This window comes from Triticum dicoccoides, chromosome 3B (assembly GCF_002162155.2).
Source record: "Triticum dicoccoides isolate Atlit2015 ecotype Zavitan chromosome 3B, WEW_v2.0, whole genome shotgun sequence".
In the NCBI taxonomy this organism is placed as follows: domain Eukaryota; kingdom Viridiplantae; phylum Streptophyta; class Magnoliopsida; order Poales; family Poaceae; genus Triticum; species Triticum dicoccoides.
The window spans coordinates 635,050,964-635,075,380 of NC_041385.1; the positions used below are offsets into that span (position 1 = coordinate 635,050,964).

Sequence of the window (24,417 nt, forward strand, 5' to 3'; positions counted from 1 at the left end):
TCGATACAAAGAGATCAGATCAGAGATGTACCTGAATTTGGATGCCAACTATTAAGTTCCTACTAATATGCATCTCCTACTTTTAAGATATGAAATGCAACTGTATTTGCCATGTTTTTACCAATTTCAGATCTTTCTTCCCTTCTACTCCAATGGATTGATGACATCATCTCAACCATTTAAAAATGAAACGAACTTACTGAAAATATGTAGCCTTATTGTTGTATAAAAGAACATTGTAATTCAAATCTTGTATAGCTCTAAATTCTGATTACCATAGATAATCATACAGTCTATTGTCATAAATCCAAGAAATATTCAGAACCTACACATCTTAATTCTGAGAGGCGGAAAGGGGTAGATATACTATGAAGCTAATCTGAGACTTATAGCATGTGTAATAAAGAAATAACACACAACATCCAAATCATCTCCATGAGTAACATCAAATAATATCATTGGCTAACACTCGGTCACTAAATATTAGCTCAAGTAAAACAGAAAAAAAAATTGCTAAGGCCTCACATAAATATCAGTGTGAGATGTCCTCAAAGTGACCTTATTGTCCTTTTTTGACACTCTGATGGAAGGAACGCATCCCAAATGAAATAATTTTGTGATGCACTGCTTCAGGAGATGCAAATCAGACCTCCTTCCCTAGTTCCCTTCATTTGGCTCATAATCCAGTGAAGAGTATTGTTGCCAATATAGACCTAAAAACTGTTTTTATTTTAGAGGAGGAAATTTAGGATAAGCATTATCTGCCTCCATAGTGGATGCAGGAGTGTAGTTCATCCACTCTGCAACCTCTCAAACGAAGACCCCTGCCTAATCTGCTTCAAATTTCCGTCCGTACAGAATCTGTCAACCATATTTAGATTGACAATTCATACACAAATTATTCTTAAAAATACGTGGCATTAGTTCAAACAGAGGGGATTCAAGAAAAGCACCGATCCATTCTTGTTATTTTTTAGTGGAACACCATTTTCATTAACTTAGCACTTTTAAGAGCTGCAGTACTTGTAGAGTGAGTGGATCCCATAATACTGGACACTGGACTATTTAAATATGTAGCACCAAAAGTTCTAGGCATAAAAAAATCCTCTCCCCTGACTAGAGAAGTGCCTGTCATCAATGACGTATAGTTCCTAAATCATCGAGTTGTCTCCATTTTGTTTCTTTTATATTCAGCTTCTTGCAAAGTCGTGCAGCCTCATTGACATCTGATTCATGCGGTGCTTGTTTTTTAGACCTGCATATCTTAACTAAATGATTGCAAGAACATTACCGAATCTCAAGTGTGAATGAGCCGGTCCCTTATGCTTCATATATCTCCAACCAAGTACACATAACTGAAGCCTGCCAACTGTATGTCCATGATACTGATGCTCCATACACAAATTTCACTCGCAACCCCGCGATCAATCATGAAGAGATCATATAATAATTTCATCTTCTGCTTAAGTATAGTCACAAGTCTGGACCATGGAGTGTGTGTTCTCCACGGATAGCCCAAGGACTGAATTAAACAGACAAAACAGAAACATTCTTATCATTCAGTCAATCAATAGTATTTTTGTCAATTTTTTAACAGATGTGGCGGTCATACCCTGAGGTGTCAATGACATATTGACATTGTTCGCCTCCTTGATCGGCCACGAGGGGAGATAACCAAGGCCGGCCTCCGTAGATTGCAGCCTGGAGGGCCAGGTTAGGGGAAGCCCGGGACTCGGCATCTGCATCCATGGTGGTGCACAACTTGGTGTGGCGGTGTATGACACGCTTGGCCTAGGGCTATGTCCACCCCGCTGGCGAGCGGAGGGGCGCTCCCCACCAAGGATCTAGCAACCCGACCAATGAATCGAGCTTGCACGGAGAGGGAGGCGGGGAACAGGTTATGCGTGGTGGATCTTGACGGGCTCGCTGTTGAGGAACTGTCCACACGCCCGTGGTGGATTGTTTCAGCGAGTGACCTCGGAGGGAGAGCACGGCGACGGATCAGCACGAGCAAGGAGCTTGGGGCATGGTGGCTCGACGGTGGCCGACCGAGCGGCACGGGAGGAAGAAGGTGAAGATTAACCTTCGGAGAAGATTAGGGACAAATGAGGAGGGGAAGGAGGACAGGGAGGCAGATGACCAGAGAAGAAGATCTCCGGCTATGGATGGCCGGAAGAAGACCGGCCGCCGGCGGTGGCGCCATGCCCGTGCGAATCAAGCAGAACACACACCAAAGGGAAGAAGACCCATGTGTTTACCAATTAGCCAATCTAGAAAGGACTGCGGGTTCAATAAACCAAAGCACATGGTCTTTTTGTGAAAATAGAAGTTTTCTCATAATCCACTTAAAAAGGGATTGTGGGTTCAGTTACCAAAAAGTACAAGGAAACTTTTGCAAAAATGCCGCGCCAGTGAGCGGGCAGAAGCGATTGGTGCTTTATTATCAGGTAAAGATATAGACTACAACTAGCAAAAGAGCCCGTGCGTTGCAACGGGAGAGAAAATAACACACGCTATTAACTCAATAACCATGACTCAAGACCCTAATAGGTGCACGTCCTTTATTTTCATATGGCATCATATTTGTGTTGCCGACGGTAGCCTCAATGCCAACATAACAGAAATACGTTTGAATGAGGTTAGACCTAACGCGTCTCTCTCTCGCGCGCGCACACACTCGTTCGGAATAAAATGAGAAATATGTTGTTTTTCCATGCGAGGTTTTTCAAAGATGTGCATGTGTTGTTATCGATGTTTTATTTCCTCTCAATCTGGTTGTGGGTATTTATTTGGTTTTAGTGGGTATTTATTTCCAATTCTAATCATTGCCGGTACGAAAAAAAACTAGACCGTGCACTATAGATTAAGTTTGCATCAAAATAATATTGTACAAACATTTAACAGCTAAAAATAACATCATATTTAGATTCTATATATTTTTCTAATCAAATTTCATATATAACATATCACAATCGGAGTTACGGTTTAAAAGTTATGATTAATTTTATTTTAGATAAATTGTGGATTAATTAACTGAAAAATCAGGGGGTTTTATGTTAAAAAAGGATTTAGCTGACTTAAATATGGACAGCAGGTTGATTAACTGAAACATCAGGGGGTTTTCTAAGAAAATTCAAAAAAAATCGGTTGTGACTTAAACGTGTACTGTTGGTTAATTTACAGATAACAGAGTTTTTTTGTTTGCAAAAAGCGCGTGACAGACACCCATACATTGCTACGGGGCATATCTAATACTCTTTCCGTTCCAAATTACTCGTCGCGCATAAATGGATGTATCTAACAAGTAATTCGGAACGGAGGGAGTAGTTGTTCAATACCAATTGTGTCTAATGTATGCGTTCCGAATTCTCGTGTATTTCTTCTTCTCTCACCATATCACACTCGTGCATTTCCAGCTTTGAGATACTAATAAAAATATTATTTGAGTTTAACATGTCACTTGTGTCTTATGTCTCCATTACAATGAAAATATCGATATAAGCTGGTTACATGCTTATTCACATAAGATGGGTACATGCAAGTTTAGTTTTCGATGATAAACACCTCTGCCTTTTTCCATTCATTCCTTTAGAGTAACTGCCCTACAACACCCCCTTCCATCTGCAAAGTGTCCCTTCCTACCCTTGGCCAACAAGATACAAGGTAGGTGCCATCTTTTTTGCCACCACGAGTAACGAACCCAACCTGAAAATTAAAAAAAATGAGGAGAAAGTGATAGTATTTTGTAAAGAATATATATGGTGAAATCAGAATCTTGTGCAACAATTTATCAGGCACACATATATATCAGTACTTTCTATAAGTGAGGTGGTGATGCTAAAGATTGTTAAAAATCTATTATTCCGAAATAAAGAGTAAGCTATTAGGAAGTAAAAAATAATGATGCAAAACATCCAACTTGACATGATAGTAGTCAAACATCTCTTAAATCATCAAATTAACAGGAAATGGGAGTGCTCTTTTCGAGTGCCACAATGTACGATGTAGAAATCATTTGGTAACGGTTTGTCAAACCACAAACAAAAGGAACAATAATGTATTCACCGTAATGATAAGCAGCATATCCTAGCAATCTTGTTTTTGTGAAACCAGCGTTACCATTGATGCAACCTACAATTAAAGAACAGTGTAGCAGTCTTATCTCCAGCCGCAGAAGAGCAAGCATCAAAGCTACAAAGGCCTACAACTTCCAATGATTTCATCACAGACTGAGAAAGTAGTAAAGAATGTTTACATATGTTGTCGCATTGTCATTCTGAAGTATTTCATTGAACAAAATAGTACAATACCAAAGAACAAAAACAAATATTGGCCCAACAACAACAAATAGACATTGCCTTGACCACCCTGTACAAATAATTTGGCAACTCATTTTAGGATACAGGACCCAGAATAAAAGGAAAAAAATTATCTCAATTTAGTTGCACTATAATTAGGTAAGGGAATTAGTTTGGTGGAGTGGTAATTGTGGAAACAAAATGAAATTGTTCAGTATCAGATACTGCCAATTACATCTCTATCACTAAACTGGCTGGAGATCGCTAATTAATCGACGATAAGAGTTTGCCAACTGTTAATGTATGCATAAACATGGCACAACACAGAAGAATCTAATAAATCGCAGCAAAACAATAACAACAATCACCAGCTTAAAAAATACAATATGCGACAAATATCTCAAGTGTTTCTGAATGTGTTTCACTACCTCCATGTGTACCAGCTGTCTCTGTAGAAGGAAGCACACTCCTTGTGAACAAGTTGTCTCTGTAGAAAGAAGTACTTCAAATTAAATAGATCCCACCAAAAGAAACATGGACCTACAGAAAAATGAATATTTTCTTGACAACCAGACTTAAACTGAAAGCATCCATCAACATACCTACAACTTAACTAAACCTTAACTGAGAAACATCATCCAACAGGAACAAAATTCCTACAACTTAACTAAACTGAAAGCATCCATCATCATCATGATGAACCGAAACATCATCATCATTGCAGTATACTTGCCACACACCCATATAATCATCCATGTATCTTTTGAATCTACAAAGAAAATAATAAAATGAAGTGTTAATAGACAATGCACTAACATGATGCAAGTAGTGATAGAGGTAGGACATTAGTCACATACAAAGGTTGAAGACCATGAAATCTTTGTTTTTTCTGCATTACCGAGAGTATTGCAGTTTTTGCGACTCCATACCAAATCTTCAATTTTCACAGTGCCATATCGACATGATGCTAGCAAAAAGAAAGCAAAAAGGCATGATTATTGACAACTGTTCAGAAGCAATGCATTGAGAAATTTAAATGGCATTACAGCTATGAATTATCTAGATCGCTTATAAGTATGGCATTAAAAAATATTAGCTCCTATGATATAGTAACTTTTTGTTAGTTACTTCATGCTAATGCATGTATACTAACAGTAAAAACTGGAGCAATCAGACCAACACCAAAATCCAGATATATAAAGGCAAGCATCAGCCATCCTACACTTGCAGACCGTCATATCCATTGGAACGAGTGCTCCAAAATATATTATATGAAGCCAAGACCCAGCCATGCATCACATGAGAATCATTCAATTGGATAGAAGAACAGTACCCGTAACTAAAGCAGAATAACAATCAAATTCTTAGGCCAGTTTAGCAGGTGCTGAGAATCCCTTTGTCGGCGTCTTGTGCCACAGGTTGCACTTAGCCGTCAATGACATCCAACAGGTACCAGCCACTGCATATCGGCTTAGCCTCCTCAGCCTATCATCGATTACGCGCTCTCGCCCACATCTTGGTAGCAAACGATGACCAGTCTGCCTTTAAAACATATCTACAGTTTTCACTTTATTATGAAGTATACTACTTCCTGCCGAGACCGTAGTGTAAGACGTGATGAATATGCTGATGAAAAATATTATGAAGTGAAACACACAGCATCAGCAAAAGCATAGCTTGTACGACAAAGCAGCAGAGGCTTATGACCCACTGTGTACAGACACTACCCTGGTCAGCCCCACTTTGCAAGGCATCATGCTAATGACGACATGGATTACCATCGGACAAATCTAAGTGTGGGATCAATCTAAGGGGATCAAGTCTGCTGCACCTGCGATCTGCAATGCGATTTTGCATGAAGTTAGTGTCTTTGGGTGGTCGGCTGGAAACATGCCGGTGGTGGCAGCGAATAAGACCCATGGTGAGATTGGCTTAATTTGAGGATATGACCAGGGTATTGAATGCCGTTCAAGAGCCCAGGTGCGCTCCGTCAAGAAAAGAAAAAGAGACCAGTTCATATGTCAAAATATAGATGCTCCCTTTGCTGAAATTTAAGTAAAACATATTGCATAAAATAGCTACCGAATTGATGAGACAAAAATAATAGAAGCTTCATTGCAGGCTTACAGGTGGTTTCAATTAATTACTAAAAGAAACAAATCTTCATGCTTTTTCAGGAGATAAAACAATTGCATCTTATAACATGGTTTCAGTGGATTAATAAGCACCTTTGCAAGAACAAAGAGAACTATCAGTAGGACAGTGAGGGTAATTATTAAGCACATCCCTATCTTTATGTTCTAATGATGCTGGTATTTTTGCAGTGCATCTACCCAGAAACAGATTTTGATTGCTTTTCAAAAATATGGTATCCCTAGCTGATCAAACCAAACAGTAATCAAATATTCCTGGAAAAAACTCCATCTCTTATAATTAAAGTAATTTATTTTGAAGAAAAAGAATAGAGCCTCGTAGCAGTTTACCACATAGAGTGCATTGACCAGCACCATGAGTAAGTAGCTAGTGAAGGGGTGAGGATCGGAACTTGTTAGGAAAAAGGTAAATTGTGCATATGGGCAAACTGACATAATAGTAGATTTAGTATGATATTTTCTTTGTGGAGGTATGATATGGAGACGCCTAGGTCCAGCTGCTAACTACAGAACATAGCCCTTTTATTCTGCTTTCTTAGCAATTGAAACACAGCACCGATCCAACATCAAAATATGTACAGGAGGGCAAAATAGATGGATGTTTGTGACCTACCATGTCCAGGCCCTGTCCTACTTTCTAGGTCATCGCGCTGGCCGTTAGATGGATCACGGCGGACAAACTCACCTGAAGCCAGAGGAGGAGGAGGAAGCTCCATGGCTACTTCGTCCCGAGCAGCAGGAAGGCTGTCCACAGTACCTCCCTCCACGTCTACAGGGGAAGAGAAGAGCAGAGGTTAGAGAAAGGGAGAGGTAGAGGGCGAATCCAGGGGAGGGGATGCACTCACCGGACGAGAGGAGGGCAACTTGGCCACCGGCGCCGGAGTAGATGCCCGAAACCCTAGCCATGGGAGGAGGGTCGCCGGTGAGCTTTACTGGCCGCGAGCGCCGGATCTAGTCGTATGAGAGGGCGCCACGAGTGCGAGGGGGCCTCGAGCGGTGCTTCGTGGTGGTGGGGATTCGCCGGACGTCGTTTGGATCAGCCGCGGCAGGTAGCGCAGCGAGGAGCCGCATGGAGAGAGAGATGAGATGTGAGAGGGATGGTTGGCTGGGGGATGCAGGCGGATCTGGCACACGCCGGCGCTGCAAGGTGGGAGAAGGTGAGGGGGAGGGCCGGCGGCGAGGTGGGCCGGTGCCAAGCGAGGCGGAGCCGTGGGGGCGATGCAAGCGCCGGCGTGCGGGTGGGGGGATGCGGTGAACCTTTTTTTCCCGGAGGAACAGTTATTTCACTTAGATCGTGACTGCGGGTTAATTGTGCAAAACAACAGGGACTTTTTAGCAAAATGGCTAATGACGTACGCCCAGAAGCGATAGCCGCTTTATTAATACTAGGACTAGGAAAAATGCCCGTGCGTTGCAACGGGAGATTTTTTTTTGCATTTTCCTTAATTGTATCATTAATTATCTCTGAAAAGCAATACCTTTGAAACAGATGCAAATCTACTAAAACTGAAATTTTACATTACAAAATAAGATCCATGCTACTTTTTATCACACTCAATGTGAGGAAGGAGTTTCCTGTTACACAGCTTCTTTTGCTGATAAAAAAGAAGCATAAGCATGGATAGACAAAATAATACCTTTTTCAACTAATTATAATTTAGCAACTTAAATCTGTTTGATTATTATTTTTTTCTCCATTCAGTTCTACAGGGAACCATGAAGCGAACCACAAGTATAAGCATATTCGACATCTCAAATCAATTTAGAAAAATTACTCTATCAGAACCGCTGAAGAACACGGTAGATGCACATCTCCTTCGGATATGCATCCTAAATCCTCTCTTTTTCTAAAATATCATAAATCCTAATAGGTTTTAGGAATATCAAAATTACGAAACCAGGGAATGGTATTTCGTGGATTCCTACACCATTTGAAGATGAATTCTTATAGCTAAAAAATCTGTGCGTTGCAACGGGAGAAACAAATCTTCGCACATCCTTTTTGCAACATCCACGTTGCAGCTTTTCCTCTTGGTCACCGCCGCCGATGGTGGTCAAGTTGTCCATCTAGTCACGGCAAATGCGATGAATCATAAGATGATGAACTTGGTAATAACACTCTAGCACACCGCTTTCACGCACCCATAACATCAGTGTAAAAGAAATTTTACCATCCACTGTAATGAGAAGCCTAGTGTTTTTCATGACAACTTTGACAATTGCTTGCTTATACTCAAATCTTAATCAGATGACCATATGTGAGTATATAATTAAAAATACATCTTATTCTCACATAGAATGGCAAAGTACAAACTAAGCCCATGAAATAAATTCTAGATTATGCCAAAATAATTTAAGATCACATATGTTTCAGATTTAATACGAATATGCCGCACCTATGCTATCACAATATAAGAAGCAGAAATAAAAAAAACCTTAGGGAACAGATAGAACTATATTCATTTAGTACAAAAAATACTAAAGGAGACAAATTTATTACACCATATATCATAAAAAGGCAAGCACACTACCTTAAGTTAATTCAGAACCTCATCAAGTTGCAAAAATGCCAAACGGAGACCGAGCTCCATGGAGGCCTTTATTTGAAAACTTCAAAATTCAAAATTTTCAGTTTCAAAAAATTCTGAAATTAAATACAGATATATCTAGATACATAATGTACATGTGTGCAAATTTTCAGGTGGAAATACATTAAAATGTGAGCTACACAAAAAAAGACAAATCTAAGGCTTTCTAACATATGTACTGTTCATTTTTAAAGTCCATGATTTTTTTTGGGGGAGCAGCTCACAATTCAAGGTATTTCATCCTGAATTTTTTCACACATACACTTTACATCCTCTCATACATGTGTATTTTTTCCAGATTTTTTTGAAATGAAATTTATGAATTTTAAATTTTTCAAAATAAAGGGCTCCATGGAGCTCGATCTCCAAAATGCCCTACTCGACTATATTCATTTCGTATCTAAGCCTCTAAGTAGTAGTAGTGAGTAGCGGTGCGGTTTTTTGGGACACGGCGACAGGCGAGGACGACATCTACGCAACAAGTTGGGCATTTGAGATTCGTATATTTAATATATATAGTAGTGATTAATGAATACATGATAGATATACTGATCGAGAGCTTAGAGAAGACGCCTTTTATAGATGCCATATGTACGCAGCGCTGCTTTTAATGGTTGTCAGTTCAATAACTATCTATCAGGAATAAATTCCAGTCTCACGTAAGTACCTGGCTATATCCATCCGACTGGGTGCAGCTCGTCTTCAAGCTAGGGTGGGGAGAGAGAAGTGCTTGGGGAGGCAGAGAGAGCTGCTCCGAAGAGTGCATGGAATTGGACATGCAAGATCCGGCCAGATTAGTGAGCTGTAATTTTAATACATACATCTGTTCCTCTTTCAAAAGTAGTTGATTTCAAGCGACAGCAATATATGTATCATGGAAGTCTGTATATATAATACAATCTGACAAAAGAAAAGGACCACACGAAATTATACCAACAATCGTATCCAACATATAAACAAAGATCTTGATTCTCCTTTCTGTAACAATTAGGGAGCGCAGAAATTATATGTTCAGAAATAATAATATGTTTTAACAATTAAGTTGAGTTGCTCAGACATTCAAGCTCTAGATCAATACTTTTATGAATTCCTCTAAAATCAACCTAGGTCTCCCAGTTGAAAGAGTTAGGCTCTAACCAGTGAAGCACATATGTATGATATGTTTTTATGCGAGGGAATTTCTTCTTATTAACTGAATATTACGTGGTGCAGCCAAAAGAAAAGAAAGAAAAAACAAAAGGAGGAGAGCACGGTTCGAACCCAGCGGCTAGTCACGTATACTTGATATATCAATGAGTGTTGCTTTATATGAACCAGACGCGACGCGGATGCAGCCACAGCGAACCGTTTTTCTCACTTACCGGTGGCGTAGTGGGTAATTAATGCGAACTTCGGGGGCAATTTTTTTGACGGACGACCAGAAGCGATTGGTGGTTTATTAGTAGGTAAAGAGGTAAAGATATGGTTTGATGTTTAAAATTATTATAATGAGTTAATGGTATTAAAAACTCACACATAAATCTTTCCCCTAAAAATAAATAGTAATATGTTAACATATCAGGTCAAATAAAAACTTTTCACATATACAACAATATGTAGCCGGTATATCTCACGACATCTACAAGGGGGGCCCTCCGTTAACAGATTAATCATGGAGGTTTAATTCAAGGAGATCATCCAAGGCAGAATTACAGGGTTATATTACCAAATAATATATAAGAGGTAAAAATTAAAGGGTTGGTGAGATCAAATTAAAGAAAAGCAAATTTCAAACAAACATTGGATAATTTATTGATTAGCAAATCCAACTCATTCTACATTTTTGCATAGGGAAACATAACCCCATATTTTTGTTGACAAATGAAGAAACCAAACCAGACTAAGAAAGTCCTGGTGGCGATCTAATACACGGTGAATCTGGTAACGGCCTTGGTTCCCTCGGAGACGGCGTGCTTGGCAAGCTCGCCTGGAAGGACAAGGCGCACGGCAGTCTGGATCTCCCGGGAGGTGATGGTGGGCTTCTTGTTGTAGCGTGCGAGCTTTGCCGACTCGCCGGCGAGCCTCTCAAAGATGTCGTTGATGATGGAGTTGATGATGGACATTGATTTGGAGGAGATACCCATGTTCGGGTCAATCTGCTTGAGCACCTTGAAGATGTAGATCTTGTATGTCTCATTGCTCTTCTTGGCCTTCTTCTTGTTAGTGTCGCCCTCCTTCCCGGGCACGTGCTTCTCCACCTTGGGCTTCTTCTCCGACTTCACCAACTTCTTCTCTGCAGCAGGCTTCTTCTCGGCCTTGGGCGCCATGGTAGTTTCTAGGAGGAGAGGCAAGAGGCGGCGCAAAGGTGGAAGATCTGCGTTTAGGGTTTGAGGTGTGGGTTTGAGGGGACAGGCGGCTGGGAATATATAGGCGTGCGCGAAGGGCGTGATTGGCGGAGAGGGCTGGGGTTCGGATCGTTGAGGTGGCAGGGTGTGGGGTGTTGGATTTGATGGACGGTCGGATTTGGGCGCGAGGATGGGGTGGATCCGTGTGGGTAGGTGTGACCTTGTGGTTTTGTGGTGAGTTTGTGCGGCAATCGAAAATTTGGGATGTGGAATTCGAGCGGGAAGGTCTATTTTGGGTGCTTTGTGATGGATTGGAGTGCGAAGGGGGGGTCACAGGGACTGTGTGGTGATTTGGATTTGATGTTTTTTAAGTGGTATTTGGATTGGGTAAAGGGTGTGCATTCAGTATTTTTCCGTTTGTTTCGATTTGGTTTATTCGGTTTTTGGTTTATGTGGTTTTTATGCTTTGGTTTATATGGTTTTATACATAGACATGGCTAGGTTCCTATAATAACCATTTAACTTTGCCTTGGTTTCGATAATAACCAAAGTTGACGTGAACTTTTGAATAGCAAATAATTTTTAGTCACATGATTCGGTTTATGTATGTAGGTTAGAGTTTTCTTGTGAGAACTGCACGAGGGCGGGGGGTCCCGACTTTTGTTGAGTTTTGAGGACTTCAGGATATGGACCGGTGGGAATATCACCATGGGCTAACTTTCTGCAACATGGCCCTTGTTGCAATTCTACGAAGCGCAAGAGAGGGTTTGTTGCATACAGGTAAACAAAGTCAACCTAGTGTCTTCCATGCCCCCGATCGGATCGAAAGCAACGTACTCCACATCGCATTATTCCATCTGGCCAGTCGCCGGGAGCATCGTCACCAGCGAGCCGTACGTCCACCGCCGTGCCCCTTCCCTTCCTCCTCCACCTCTCTTCTCCTCGCATTCGCAACCAACCACGAACGCTAGGTGCCGCCATGGCAGACCTCATCTTCTGACCATCACGGACCTCGGCACCGATAATGGGACGTCGCCAGATCTGGCCAGATGCCAGACACGGTAGCCGACGATGCACCATTGCTGAATCTGGCAAGGCACAACCACCAACGATGCGTCATCATCGGATCATCTCACCCTGCGATGTCGCCGCCACCATGGAAACCGTCATGGCCGGCTCCGGTCGTCATTGCCACGCGCCCTACCTCCCTTGCAGCCTCGTCACACTGCAACAAGGGTCATGTTGCAATTGCAACATAACTCTTGTTGCAATCTCGACGAACACAATCGCGAGCTATAGTATTTTTTGGGGGTATTTTTTTTTGCAACAAGGCTTTTGTTTTAAGATATTTTTCTGTAACAAGGGTCTTGTTGCCATCATGGGCTCAGGTTGGATGGCTGGTAACCCAGCCGGTCTTTTTAAAAGATCAGCCAGCGAACAAGCACTCCCCCCTTTTTATAGGAGTTAAAGGTTTTGAGAGTTGCTTAACCCCTTAGAAGGAAGCGAAACGATGTACCGGTCGAAGATGCAACACGGATCGAGCCGGATTTGCTCGTTGTCGGAGTTGTCCTTCCCGTCGCTGTCCTCATTCGGTGGCAGTCCGGCCATGACACGGACCGCCCGATTCTGCTCTCGGGCGAGGGCGCGCGTGTTTCTCCGCTGTCGTTTCTTCACAATGTGGGTGCGAACGGCTCCCCCCCTCTGCGGTCGCCCGCGCCGCCGCATCAGCCGCCTTTGTCGCCGTCATTTCCGCCGTGATACGGGCCTCTTTGGCCCTTATCCTCTCCTTCCCACAGCGGGCCGCCCATTCACGGTGGGACTCATGCTCTGCCCGACCGATGATGGGGAAGGACAGGTGTTCCGGCCGGGACCGCGAGGATCCAACACCAGAGGACCCAAGCGCCCGGTGAGTCGACGCTATGGCGTCGCGACGAACGGATCCGTCCGCCGGCCGGGCGTTATCCTCCCTGGAGCAGCGGAATGCAATGTGGACTGCCATTGCCTCCTCCAACCCACGCGGGATGACACCCCAATCGACGGATCCAGACTGGTCAGAGTTCGATCCGCAGCCTGCCATGGCAGAGAAGGCCGGAAACCGCCGGAGGTGAGCTCGGGTGGCAGAGGGGAGTGGAGTGAAGTGGTTAGGGTTTTGCTCCGGCGAGAGGATGGGGACAAATATAAGTGGGGTCGGGTGGGCCAGCATGGGTCGGGTCCGACGAGCGGGCGTGCTTGGGCGCCCCCATATCCGGTTCATATTCGGGCTGGATATGGGGGGTGCCGGTCAGCCCGGGTGTTTGAGGCCCGTTTGAGGCGTCCGTTTGGGTCAAAAAAACGTGATCGTTACTGACCGGGCAGCCTGCTCGGCCATATGAGGCGGGTTTGAGAGGTCCGGCTGTAGATGCTCTAAAATCCACATCTCATAGATACAAAAAGTGTTATAAGATTTGCTAAGGCAAGCTAAGTGTAACTAAAAATTTGAGCAACTCTAGTGAGACAAAGTGTGGCAAAATAGTTTGGTAAGGATGGTCACAATCCAAACATGCACTCTGTAAAATCTCAAGTGTGTGCTCATAGGGACGAGTACCTGCTCGACATGTAGCGCCCTGAAAAGAAATCAAAGAAAATCTTTTAAGGAGTTATAAGCGCTTTTTAGAGTTCGATTAGACACGTCCTTAAGACTTCCCCGCAGGGAGCGCGGCGTTTCGCGGGGAAGACCTTTTCTCCGCCGCCGTTGCTTCCTCCCTCGCTCGGATCGCGGCGCCGGCACGCGCGAGGCCGGCGGTGGATCACCACCGGCGCGCTTCCAGCGAGGTCGACCCCGAGTGCTCCAGCAGCCCATATGATCGTCCACGTCGTCGCCGGCTTCCCCGATGGATCGCCGGTACGCTCTGTTCCATCTCCTCCCACCCCCATGGCCCATCCCTCCATGCACACGGCCAAGACCCCACCCATTGGCAGATGATCCCCGCCCGCTAAGGTTCGCCTTCCGTAGCCGCGATCTGATCTGTCATAGTCTGACGACGACTTGATCCTTTTCAATCGAGCAGGGAGCCCCTAGGTCAGATCTGCTGAAATTTTTCGTCTGCTTAGCTCACCTCTCAGGGTTAGCAAATACAGTACTCTGTAGTACTCCCTCCGTCCCATAATAAGGGTCTCAACTTTGTACTAATATTAGTACAAAGTTGTACTAAGATTAAGACACTTACTTTGGGACAGAGGGAGTATTTTGTAACCGAGCTTGTCTTAGAGTTTGTGACATGGAGTGCTTTGCCTTGTTTGGTGTCCGCGGTTGCTTTCCTGCCGCGGTCCCTCTCGATTAGGATTGGGAACCTATGAAACATGGTACATCTCTGAACGAAGCACCAATGTCAGGAACGTACTCTTACCTGATTGGTGCCTCCCGGTTGAACTTAGACACAGTTGCTGGTTCCCCCTCAGCAATCACCCTAGAGGCAGGATTGTGATTGAATTGCCCCATCTGTACATGGTTCCTGTTAGTATGGAGTGAAAACAGGTCTAGATGTTCCTGTTTATTATGATGTACTTACACCTAACCTGAACAGAATCAAGATGGACTCTTGTCTTGCGTGTGCCTCACATTTTCTTTTCACTTGTTCCTAAAATGTACCATTAGGGTACTCGCAATGCACTGCATCTTAAACTGTATCTTGTTGCTTTTAATAGAGGTATTGATGCATCTTTCTCAATGGGTTATACTTTGTGCTGTATTTAGAAGCTTCTGTTTTGTTGCATATAATCAGTAGAAACATTTTGTTCTTGTGGCCAACTTGTGGAGCATGTAAAATAGAAGAGATATGTTGAACTAGTACCAACTTTGCTAAGTTCTTTGCAATAAACAATAGAAACAAACTGCTGGCAGGCACAGCATCTCACCGGCAGTTCATTGAACATTCATTTGCAGAGAGAAAAAAGCTCCCAAAGTGGTCGGACCCTTCCCTGGACCCTGCGCAAGCGGGAGCTACATGCACCAGGTTGCCCTTTTTAAACAGGCACTGCATTTAAATCCCAATTTGTACTGTCATTACGGTGAGGAACATGTAACCTCTAATGCAAAAGACAGGTATTACAGAGTGTGAGAGTATATGTATCAGCCGATATTATCTCTACTATTGCTATACACTGCATTGTATCACTCAAGAGTAGTATCACATAAGCTTGCTTAGTGTTTGCCCAAAAGCTGCTCCATGTTTCTGACTCTCCCAACCAGACCTGAACAAAAGTAACACCTTAAACTCAGCACACAGCAAGTGGTGATGATGTTGCCTTCACTGGAGACAGTCAATGGCGAAGGAACCCCTGGCCGGTGTTGCCGCAGGCCGTGCAGATCCGGTGGAGGGGTGACCTCTGATGGGAGAGTAGGTAGCTGTCTGAGGGCAGTGGCGGTGTCTCCCCGTCGGTTACCACAGCAGGAAGAAACTAGACAGAGAACAATCACTGAATTTGTAAGGGAATATGGGCAAGGTTAGAGGAAGAAATATGACAAACAGGGATTTCATTTTGGAGGCAGAGGCGTGGTGGATTCGTTCAGCACTAAAGTGACCTACATATGCATTGGTTTTCCATTTTAGTCGTGTCTTTACATCTCTCTCTTCTTTAACCTTCCACAGCAGATTCAATCCTATGTGGCATCATCAAGATATTGCTGATGGTGGAGCATTGGAACTGCTCTTAGCATGCAGTTCCTAGATAGAGAAGTCTGTGTACAGTGCAATAGTGTTAGTAAAGCCGTCATTTAAGAGTTAATAATAAATCACCCAATGCTGTATATGTTGCATTTTTGGGAAATCTGCCGTGTTTTGGTTATCATTCTACAGATGTAGATGGGAGTCCAGATTACCCCCCTGAACATGTCTTAGGGTTCAGTTTACAACCCTCTGTTTTGGTTCTAGTTTCACCCGCAAACTCTAAAACCCGTTCGCAACAACAACCTTCACACGAATTAACCGATTTAATCAGTTCTATAGATGTATCAGTCAGAGTGTGCTTCCCCTACTGATAATTTGATGTCAGTTCAGTCTTTGATGTTACTAATACTAGTTATGTGTGTGCCTTAACCTTATCTTCTGCCTCTGGTGCCCTGCCCTCTTTGAAGCTAGGACATGGATGTAGGTACCCCTATGTATCAAAAATTGTGTTTCGAAACCAAGAATGGTCATATAGCGAAGTGGATATCGCGTTAGATTCCGAATCTATAGGTCGTGGGTTCGAATCCCACTATGATCAATTTTGCCTTGAGTTTTTGTGGAGGAAATTTCGTCTTGGCTTTTGTTTTTGTTTCTTGTGTTTTTCAGCAGACAGTGACATACTGGCAGCACCCACAAGGTATTCAACGTTCTTGTGAACATTATTGGTCCCAAGGCCCCAGCTTCCTGCCAAGAGGATTGTCACAGAGTGCAGAATTTCGCCGGTGCTCATGCATCCCTATCAGCCATTTTTTACCCCAAATGGCTTATCCATTTGCGTCATGTAACCCTTTGGTGACTGTTGCTGTAAATGTAATTTGTCCTACTTGTTGGGGATGTGACCATTCCATCCGAGGGCAGACTTGGTTGACAATTGGCCATCATTATCCAGAACGCGCGCTCAAGATGTTGTTTATGAAGTTATAGTTGAGTTGATTTTGGGTATGTCATGTGCAGAGATTGAATTTGTTTTAGCACAGTTAAGTCGAGCATTTCCATAGAGCAAGCTGTACATAATGTCCAGTTAATCTTGTAGATGTGTCTGCTGCCTTGGCCAGATTTTGCTGGATTTCTATGGAAGCAATGTTTGGAACAAAGATGTACTATGGCTTGTTCTAAGCATTTTGTTCAAGTTCTGTTCAGATTGATAGAGGACAATCATAGAACAGTTCCCATTTAGTTTCAATGGATCCGTATACACTGATGATAATCAGAAATCAAGGCAGATTTGTCGCACCTGTACCTTCGGTCCGTGGAACGATTTCAGTTCCATGATAATACTCCCTCTGTTCAAGTCCTTTTAGATATTTCAAATGGACTACAACATACAGATGTACTCCTTCCGTCCCAAAATAAGTGTGTACATTCACTCATTTTGCTCTGTATGTTGTCCCTTGTTGAAATCTCTAAAAAGAGTTGCATTTGGGAACAGATGGAGCACTAGCTTCTAAACTGGTAGGTCAACGAGTTTTGCTCTGTATGTTGTCCCTTGTTGAAATCTCTAAAAAGAGTTGCATTTGGGAACAGATGGAGCACTAGCTTCTAAACTGGTAGGTCAACGAGTTTTAATCGTCTCTAGATCAGAGCAGATTTCACCCATAGACACATATACGTTCGACTCTGGAGGACTTCAACAATTATTATCTGATCAGGCATGTGTTCGTTTATATCAGATTGGTTAAAGAATTATGGTAAGTAGCAGCTCTCCCAAGTTTCTCAATATTGATAGCCGAAGCCACACAATTACAACAACCAAACCCTTAGAATATGTGTTGCGTTTTCAGAGTCAAAACCAAGACCTCCACAGGAGACAGGCTAATGGAAAATATACAGGGGAGAAGTGAAATTGCTAGTGTCGGATGGACATTTGGAGATCAACAGCAAAACCCTCCACACCTGAAATGGCATGGCTAACTTCCCCAGTACTCCCATTTTATTCAGAGCATTTCCTGGGATTTCCGTACGGCGCGCCTGACCTTCTTCTTGAACTCATCCTGCTTCTCTCTCCAGTCCTTCTGCACAAGAAACATCCATTAGGAAGTGCAAAACAGTACTATAGCAATAACTTTCCATTTAGCAAAAAGACAGCTCAAATTACAAGTATTACAAGGTTAGCATAAGACACTGAAGAGCTGGCTGCAAGAGTATCTCTTGGAACCTTTAGGCCTAGTTTGGTAGCAAGGGATCCCCGTTGTTTGCCTGGGTGGGAAGAGCCCGAGTTAATTTCGCCCCGGTCTTTACGCAGGCCCATTTGGTGTCAAGAGGGAGAGGCATTTCCATCCCCAACCCACCCCGATTCCCTTGCTAGGAAACCCTCACCTCATCACTCTGGAAAAGTTCTCCCCGTCCTTCCGATGATGCGCCACTGCCCACGACGCGAGGTTCTGGTGTCCTCCGCCTCACGACCTGCTGTGCTGCGGCTAAGAAATAAGACGCTACACACCAGCATCCGCTTCTCTCTCCCAAATGCTCACACGATTTTCCACGGGGCTTTTATTTTGCCAAGAATATTCCCACCAGCTCATCTTTTCCCTGGAAATAGCTACCCCCGCATCCAAACAAGGCCTTCAGGGTTCTAGGTAACCTCAACAGGTGGAGATCTGTGTCCCAACAGGATGGTGTTGATGATAATATTAATAATAATTTCTGAAAAAGAATTAAGAACAAGTCCAGTTACATTCTGGGTTCGCTTAGATAGTTAGATGCATAGTTAGGTTAGCTATATGTCTTCTGACTGCATGTCTTGCTGAATAGCACTGGTGAGCTCCATGATTCGTATTTTAGTTGCATGTGCCGTTTTTGGCTACTTAACATACCCAGTTGACTAGTATAGATTTATCATAACTCTAGTTCGTCTCTTAGGCTCAGCTCTATCTAAGAGATAATAAACAAAATCTCTAGTTAAAACCGCATTGTTGTCTTTCTTGACCGGGCTATATCCTAGATCCGTTCATCCCCAAACCGCATTGTCGTCTTCCCTTTCTTGACCGGCTATATCCTAGATCCATTCATCCCCAACCAGTACCCTCCATCACCAAGCAGCCTGCTACTTCAAGCCATTGCTGTCTGGTCTCTTTACAATCGATATAACGTAATGTGACCTAACATGCACAACAGTTAACTTTCTTAGAGCTGTCAGCACAGAATATTCAGCATTGGCAAGTAACAGCAACTGTAATTGCTTCTTTTTTACAATATATCAATAGATAGCAGCACCTGCTGCACTTCAAAGATCATTGAACTCATGAAAACACGGGGATGGGATGATTTATCATCTAGACAAATCACCAGGAAAATGAAATTTTCATGGGAATTATTAAAGTTAACTTACAGCTGCTTCAATATTTGCCGGTGATTCATCATTTGGACTAGAAAGCATCGAAATGATGCTTAATACTATACTCTCAACCTGCAAATGGAGACCAAAGTTTAAATTAACAACTATTCACAAACAATGGCATGTGTCTGCTAACTATCCACCTTCCGATCAGAAACTAAAAAGGAAACAGAAAATCTGGTCAAGAGGAGCACTCCAATCAAGTGGAAAATGCTCAATATTGAGCTCATAATTAACCCAAAGAAATATATATGCTTGAGAGGAGAACAGTGAAACGTGTACGCATTTCAGAGTGCCATAGTAGGAGTGTAATTAATAAGATGACTATCTCTTTCTGATGATGGATTCAAAAGCATGCATAAAAATCAAGTGCTCTGGTATTTTCAAGCATTTATAACAATCAGCATATGGAGTGTGAGCATTTTCAGAAGATGGTGTTCATTCATACAACAAGAAAACAGAATCCTAAAAGACCAAAACAGTCAAAGCCTCTTCATGTTTTCCAACCTTTATTAAATGAACCTACTAAACTGATACTGTCAACGCTCATACATAGACAATGATTTAGTACTCTAACCATAGACATGACAGCACTTTAGTCCAATGATTATAACACCATATTTGAGCATCTTTCTTATTAAAAGGACAAACAAAAAGGCTATACAAGTAAAGATATATGACATAAAAGGTCATCATAAACACGTACATGTGCGCGAGAAAGGCATCGCCATTGTTCTATAATACAATGACAAATAGTTAGATTTTTTACGCTCAGGTTGTTCTCAGTTGAATTTTAGTTACAATTTACAAGAAATAGTGATGAACTGATGACAACACATTTTAGTTAAGATGTACAAAGACATGTACGATGATGTTGTGACAAGTGATGGTGACACTGATGACCACGTGATTAAAATAGGACTGCACAAAGGGTCAGCTTTGAGCCCTTATCCATTTGATTTGGTGATGGATGAGGTCACAAGGGATACACAAGGTACCCCATGATGTATGCTCTTTGTGGATGATGTCGTGCTAGTTGATAATAGTCAGACAGGGGTTAATAGAAAGTTAGAGCTATGGAGACAAACTTTGGAATAGAAAGGTTTTAGGCTTAGTAGAATTAAGAATGAGTACATGAGGTGCGGTTTCAGTACAACTAGGCATGAGGAGGAGGTTAGCCTTGATGAGCAGGTGGTACATCAGAAGGACACCTTCCGATATTTGGGGTCATGCCGCAGAAGGATGGTGATATCGATGAAGATGTGAGCCATCAAATCAAAGCCGGATGGATGAAGTGGCACCAAGTTTCTGGCATTCTCTGTGACAAGAGAGTGCCACAAAAGCTAAAAGGCAAGTTCTATAGTAAAGCGATTTGACCCGCGATGTTGTACGACGCTGAGTGTTGGCCGACTAAAAGGCGATATGTTCAACATTTAAGTGTAGCACAGATGTGCACGTTGAGATGGATTTGTTGCCACATGAGAAGGGATCGGGTCCGGAATGATGATATACATGAGAGAGTTGGGGTAGCACTAATTGAAGAGAAGCTTGTCCAACATCGTATGAGAATGGTTTGAGCATGTACTCCCTCCGTCCCAAAATAACTGTGTCAACTTTATACTAACTTTAGTACAAAATTGTACTAAGCTTGAGACACTTATTTTGGGACGGAGGGAGTACAACACATGCCTCCAGAAGCTCCAATGCGTAGTGGAGGGTTCAAGCGTGTTACTAATGTCAAGAGAGGTCGGGGTAGATCAAACATGACATGGGAGGAGTTTGCAAAGAGAGATCTGAAGGACTGGAATATCACCAAAGAACTAGCCATGGATAGGGGTGGGTGAAAGTTAGCAATCCACGTGCCAAAACCATGAGTTCGTTTTGAGATCTTACGGGTTTCAGCTCTAGCCCACCCCAACTTGCTTAGGACTAAAGGCTTAGTTGTTGTCGTAGTGATGATAATGCAGATATTATCAATGAACTTAATTGTTTGCCTTTTTTTTACCAGTTGGCATTACATTGCATTACAGGGTCATTTTTTTCTTTTTGAATGATGTTTGATGATGTATGGCGACAAATGTAGCAGATAAAGGCATTAAGCAGAAGAAATGGAACAGAAGCAAAATTTTAGCGTGGTAGACACTAAATAAGAAGCACTACCGTATGGACTGGTGTCCAACGCTCACTCGCGAGCTCATATCCGTTGGGATCATCACCAGGTGGATGAAGAATAGAAATGCATACCCGCCCATCTGGATAAACTGGAAAAAAATAGCATAATGTCAGATTGATGGATCGTGCAAGTACATGAAAGTTCTAATTGTGAAAATCAGACCATTAGGATGCCACATTTCAGAAGTGAATCTGACTGTTGGAGGGCTGTTCGGATAATTTTGTGGGAAGCTCATAATTGCATTGAAATAGCCTCCATCACTGCAAAAAGAAAATCCATGTTATTGAGCAGATAAAAGGATACGATACCCCCCCCCCCCCTATCAACCACCACACCGAAATGCATGTTTTCTTGCATTAGAAAAAAAGGCCATGATGGTGCAAGATCCATACAACACAGCCCCAAAGTAAAGCGCAAAGCAAGAAAGCAATATCTAAGCTATCCAAAAACAACAACAAAGCTCCTTAGATCATCGCCAGTTCTCTTCCAGATAAAGAGAACAGAAAATTTCAGCATTGTAAAAAGGATCTGATAGTGTATGCTTGTTAAATTAATTAATATTTATACAAACATGTTTTACCAAATATGCCAAATTGTTACAAGCAATTTCAATCAGGAAGAGAACAAACCAACAAAGCAATTCAAATTGCTGCTTGGTACACTTCAAACAAATGGCAGGGAGTACAAGTGATGGTCTAAACTGAAGTGGTTGACAAGCTCCCTTTACAACCCAAGCCCATCTCTATGAATGAGAGCACAGGTTTTGAACCAAAGAGAGGTGTTCGGCGGTGCATATGCACATTGAACTCATTGATCCACACTATTATCACTTATTAGTACCAGCATGTGCTACTTAAAACCAATAAGTATCTGCACAACTCTGGCCTAAAAAATGTATAGTTTCAGCTTGCTATCTGGACATTAAGTAACAGCACGGATCAATTTACTCCACTTGGATGCATTTACTCTCAACTTAAATTTTCATCAGAAAGGGAATTTTATGATTCCTATGAAAACTCCCCTCATGAACCAAATCACCTGATGAAACTAGAATGAAACTTCAGGGCGTCACTAGTCACTACTTGAGAGAAGCCTCACAAACTTGCCCGGCATTTAAATTACAAAAGCAGAGTGCTACGGAAGAAGTTGAAGAATCAACCCCGAAACCACCATGAACCTTACCTGCATAGAATGGGGTGAGCGGCCCAATCTACCCTATCTGCATATATTATACTAAAAACTCCAACCAGATGATATACTCCTATATCTCAACCTGCTAACATGATGCAGAACGATCTACCTCAAATTTCCTTGAATCTGCACACCGCAACGCGGCAGCCCCAATTCCACACCATCACCAGATGTATCTGCCCAGTAAACAGAGTTGCCTGTGCGGCTGTGCGCTCCCACACGTACAGCGCCGATGGAACTCGACCGGCCATGTATTACGATTTACGGGTAGGGTAGCCATGCCAACACGCCACAACAATCTAGAGACAACGAAAATTCAACCCCATGCTACGCTACCTGAGGCACTAGAATTTCAGAGCTAGTCACAGACGCACAAAACAGGCAGAATTCACGGCGATGCGAAATCGAGACGCGATGCGAATCGTAGGGGAATCCGGACTCACTATAGGGTCTCGGGCGGGCCGATGATGGTGACCTGCCACTCGAAGACGTTGCTGTCGTCGACGAGCCCAGCTGAAAACCCATCGACGGGGTGCTTCGCGAGATCTGCATAAAACCGCGGTAACCCAGATCAGCCAAAACCGAGCGGGGGAGAAAAGCGACGCGCGTGGGTAGACGAATCGGGAGCCGGCGGCCGGATCCGCACCTCGGAGCTGCTTCTGGAGGAGGAGGCTCGCCTGGCTGGAGGCGGTGGCCATGGGATCGGCGGCGGCTAGGGTTTTCGCGGCGGGCGGGGCGGAGGAATAATTCGCGGCCTCGGTGGGCGGTGACGGGAATTGATGGCCGCCGCGGGCCGCCTTATTTATAGGGAGGAAGCTCGGAGAAGGGAATCGGGACCAGAGGAGAGAGACGGGAAGGAGAAAGCGGAGAGGTTGTTGATGAGTGGCAGCAGCAGCCAGCAAAGCCAATTATAGTGGGGGGAGTCCGGTGGCCGCTGATGTAGATGCCAAGTCCATTTCGGGCAAAGGTGAAGGAGTTCATTTCGAGTTTTTAATCTTCACTGCGTGTTTAATTTCCAAGTTCATTCCAACACTGCTCTTATTGACTCTTTTTCTTTTAGATTTTAGAAAAAGGCCACATTCCATGTCAAAAAAGTTGACCAGCATTACAAGAACATCCTTTTACAACAATAACAACAACAACAACAACAATAACAATTAATCGCAAACAAAATGTATAGGCTAGAGTTAAACTCCATAATATCTCACAATCAACTCATGGTTTGAGTACTCAGATAACAAGTTTTCACGTATCTCTGTCCATGCCTACCCGAACTATATCATGTATAATGTATATCATCTCTCCGGACTGGTCCTTTCTTGTGCGGTCAACATGTCACATTTGTGTCGGTCAACACTCAGCGTCATACAACGTCCTGTGTCGAATTGCTGTCCTATATAACATGTCTTTTAGTTTTCGTGACACTCGATCCATTACAATAACATCCTTATAAAAAAAATACATATGTATCCTTTGAGAAATCAACGTCGTCTTCGTCCTGCACTGTAAGCGAGCTCGATGATGTCTCTAGATCCTTAAAACACCATCAAGACCAAGGAGACATTGTTGACGCAACGACCCGAATTCATCGGCGAAGCTAGAAGATACCGACAACAATGATCCGGGAGAACAGATCGCCGCATAAAAAAG

At 43.0% G+C, this 24,417-nt stretch overlaps 3 protein-coding genes, 1 long non-coding RNA gene and 1 other non-coding gene across 15 annotated transcripts; 2 read left to right on the forward strand and 3 right to left on the reverse strand.

Annotated features, from left to right (window-relative positions):
• Positions 1-3,422: 3,422 nt before the first annotated feature.
• Positions 3,423-7,713, reverse strand: LOC119277542. 11 transcript variants are annotated; one of them, XR_005137209.1, is made up of 7 exons: positions 7,297-7,713; positions 7,137-7,220; positions 5,156-5,265; positions 4,967-5,067; positions 4,727-4,785; positions 4,066-4,131; positions 3,423-3,705 (listed from the first exon to the last, which is right to left on the reverse strand). XR_005137209.1 is itself a non-coding variant. In XM_037558823.1 (6 exons), the coding sequence occupies exons 1-6, from the start codon at positions 7,355-7,357 to the stop codon at positions 3,639-3,641; spliced, it is 441 nt and encodes a 146-aa protein (XP_037414720.1). In that variant the 5' UTR covers positions 7,358-7,713; the 3' UTR covers positions 3,423-3,638. The 11 variants fall into 11 exon arrangements, 2 of the variants coding, with proteins under 2 accessions (XP_037414720.1, XP_037414719.1); XR_005137205.1 differs by having other exon boundaries at positions 4,901-5,067; XR_005137208.1 differs by lacking the exon at positions 4,066-4,131.
• A 3,077-nt stretch (positions 7,714-10,790) lies between these two features.
• Positions 10,791-11,402, reverse strand: LOC119281704 (histone H2B.6). Its single transcript, XM_037562166.1, has one exon. It carries the CDS (start codon positions 11,343-11,345, stop codon positions 10,941-10,943), a length of 405 nt encoding a protein of 134 aa, XP_037418063.1. The 5' UTR covers positions 11,346-11,402; the 3' UTR covers positions 10,791-10,940.
• A 2,618-nt stretch (positions 11,403-14,020) lies between these two features.
• On the forward strand, positions 14,021-15,560 carry LOC119277545. The gene is made up of 2 exons (XR_005137211.1): positions 14,021-14,244; positions 15,286-15,560. It is a non-coding gene; the product is annotated as an uncharacterized LOC119277545 (long non-coding RNA).
• Positions 15,561-16,534: 974 nt separating this feature from the next.
• Positions 16,535-16,607, forward strand: TRNAR-CCG. Its single transcript has one exon. It is a non-coding gene; the product is annotated as a tRNA-Arg (tRNA).
• Positions 16,608-17,744: 1,137 nt separating this feature from the next.
• Positions 17,745-23,649, reverse strand: LOC119277544 (ubiquitin-conjugating enzyme E2 7). The gene is made up of 6 exons (XM_037558825.1): positions 23,414-23,649; positions 23,211-23,313; positions 21,739-21,836; positions 21,564-21,664; positions 19,398-19,475; positions 17,745-18,081 (listed from the first exon to the last, which is right to left on the reverse strand). The coding sequence occupies exons 1-6, from the start codon at positions 23,463-23,465 to the stop codon at positions 18,004-18,006; spliced, it is 510 nt and encodes a 169-aa protein (XP_037414722.1). The 5' UTR covers positions 23,466-23,649; the 3' UTR covers positions 17,745-18,003.
• Positions 23,650-24,417: the final 768 nt, after the last annotated feature.